Genomic DNA, 1,580 nt, shown 5'->3' with positions numbered 1-1,580 from the left:
TTCTTGTCTGAGAAGCCATGAGGCTCTCAGAGCACTGTGGGCGGGCAGGGGTGGGGATCTGCATGGGGATGGGGGAGGGGGGAGGTTTCAGAAGAAGGGGAGTGGTGAAGGTGGGTACCGGAGGCTCTGATGAGCGGGAAGAGGCTTTTTGGAGGAGAGGAGGTTCTGTTGTGTGTGTGTGTGTGAGTCAGGGGTAGCGACCCCCTGAGATCAGGGAGGCTGGCTAAGGAAAGGAGTCCCCTGGATGTACTGATGCTGCCTGAGAGCTGGCGGGGGGAGAAGTGCTCACACGGGAGGATGTTCTTATAGCGGTTCTTGCACTTGTTCTCTGGCCGCTGCCCTTCCAGTCGCTGGTGCAGGTTCTTCACCTCCTGCTTCTGCAGGCTCTGAAGGGCGAGAGGGGGCCATGGAGCACCAGCCCCCAAGAGGAGTGTCGCAGGTGGAGATAACGTGGGGCAGATCAGTAACGGGGGTGGGGGGAGAGGGGATGGGGTCTGCCTGGGACCCTGCGCCAGTCGCCCTGCTGGTCCCAGTCCGCACCTCAAACTCTTCCCAGAAGCCAGCCTTGGCTGTGTCTTCCGACTCCTGCTTCTTGTTCAGTTCCAAGACCCGATTCTCAATGTCGGCCGCATTCACCCTCGTGGCATAGTAGGGCTGCGGTGGGCGAGGGCAAGAGTCAGCAATTTCCTGAGCTCAGAGGATTAGGCATCTGAGGGGCTGCTCAGGGGCAGGAAGGAGGCAGCCAGGTCCACCCCTCACCTGCCGCAGGTAGACAAAGGCACCCGAGGCCTCCTCGATCCCTGTCTTCTTGAAATATTCCACCAGGTCTGTGAGGCTGTCAAAGGTCTCCGAACCACCTAATGTGTAGCGTTCACCCTGAGGAGTACCAAGTCAGGCCACCCTGCAGGGCTTGACTTTCCCTCCCTCGAACCCCAGACTTGGACCGAAGCCTGGCTGACCCTCCCCACCACCCATACTGTGGGCACAGACAAGAGCCCCAGCCGGATGCCTCCCCGACTGCCCGGCTGCCTTACCTCACACATGACCTTGATATGGGTGACTCTGAGCGGGGAGCCTGGGCCAGCCTTGGGCTGGTCACTGAGCACCGACAGCACAAAATCTCCAGGTTGGCTGAGACTCTCACGCACAAGAAATGTCCAGGGCTCACCCTTGGCCTGCAGCAACGTCTCTGCCTGCCCCCCAGACATGTGGCCATGGTACCACCTAGAAAAGGCAGCATCAGGGAAGGTGAATCCTGGGCCATGGGGTAGGCGCTGAGCAGAGACACTCTCAGAGAGGGACAAGGAAACTGAGTACCTGCAAGGAGCCAGGTACTATGCTAAAGTCTTCCAAACCCATCACCATATTTAGGTCCATTACTTACAAAAACACAAAGAGGTAGGTACCATCCCCATTTTACAGGTGAGGAAACTGAGGCTGGTGATTGTACGCTGGCCGAAGCCCTTGTTGATAAGAGGCAAGCCTCAGGAGTTCTAACCAGGTCCACCTCTGCAAGTTTAAGACAAAGGCAGAAGCGCAGGCCATATCTAGAATATTTGGAGGGGAGAAACCCAGGAAGG

At 58.0% G+C, this 1,580-nt stretch overlaps 1 protein-coding gene across 4 annotated transcripts in view; it reads right to left on the bottom strand.

Annotated features, from left to right (window-relative positions):
* PTPN6 (protein tyrosine phosphatase, non-receptor type 6) overlaps positions 1 to 1,580 on the bottom strand; it is a 14,373-nt gene that overhangs the window by 5,363 nt on the left and 7,430 nt on the right. For all 4 annotated transcript variants that reach the window (XM_015591596.2, XM_015591595.2, XM_006914655.1 and 1 more), the window contains exons 4-7: positions 1,035 to 1,224; positions 760 to 876; positions 541 to 654; positions 290 to 386 (exon numbers count right to left, since the gene is read on the bottom strand). In XM_015591596.2, coding sequence (XP_015447082.1) covers positions 290 to 386; positions 541 to 654; positions 760 to 876; positions 1,035 to 1,224 — 518 coding nt within the window. The remainder of the gene's footprint in view (positions 1 to 289; positions 387 to 540; positions 655 to 759; positions 877 to 1,034; positions 1,225 to 1,580) is intronic.

Source organism: Pteropus alecto, unplaced genomic scaffold, assembly GCF_000325575.1.
Source record: "Pteropus alecto unplaced genomic scaffold, ASM32557v1 scaffold94, whole genome shotgun sequence".
Lineage (NCBI taxonomy): Eukaryota > Metazoa > Chordata > Mammalia > Chiroptera > Pteropodidae > Pteropus > Pteropus alecto.
This window is presented reverse-complemented; position numbering and strand designations above follow the sequence as displayed.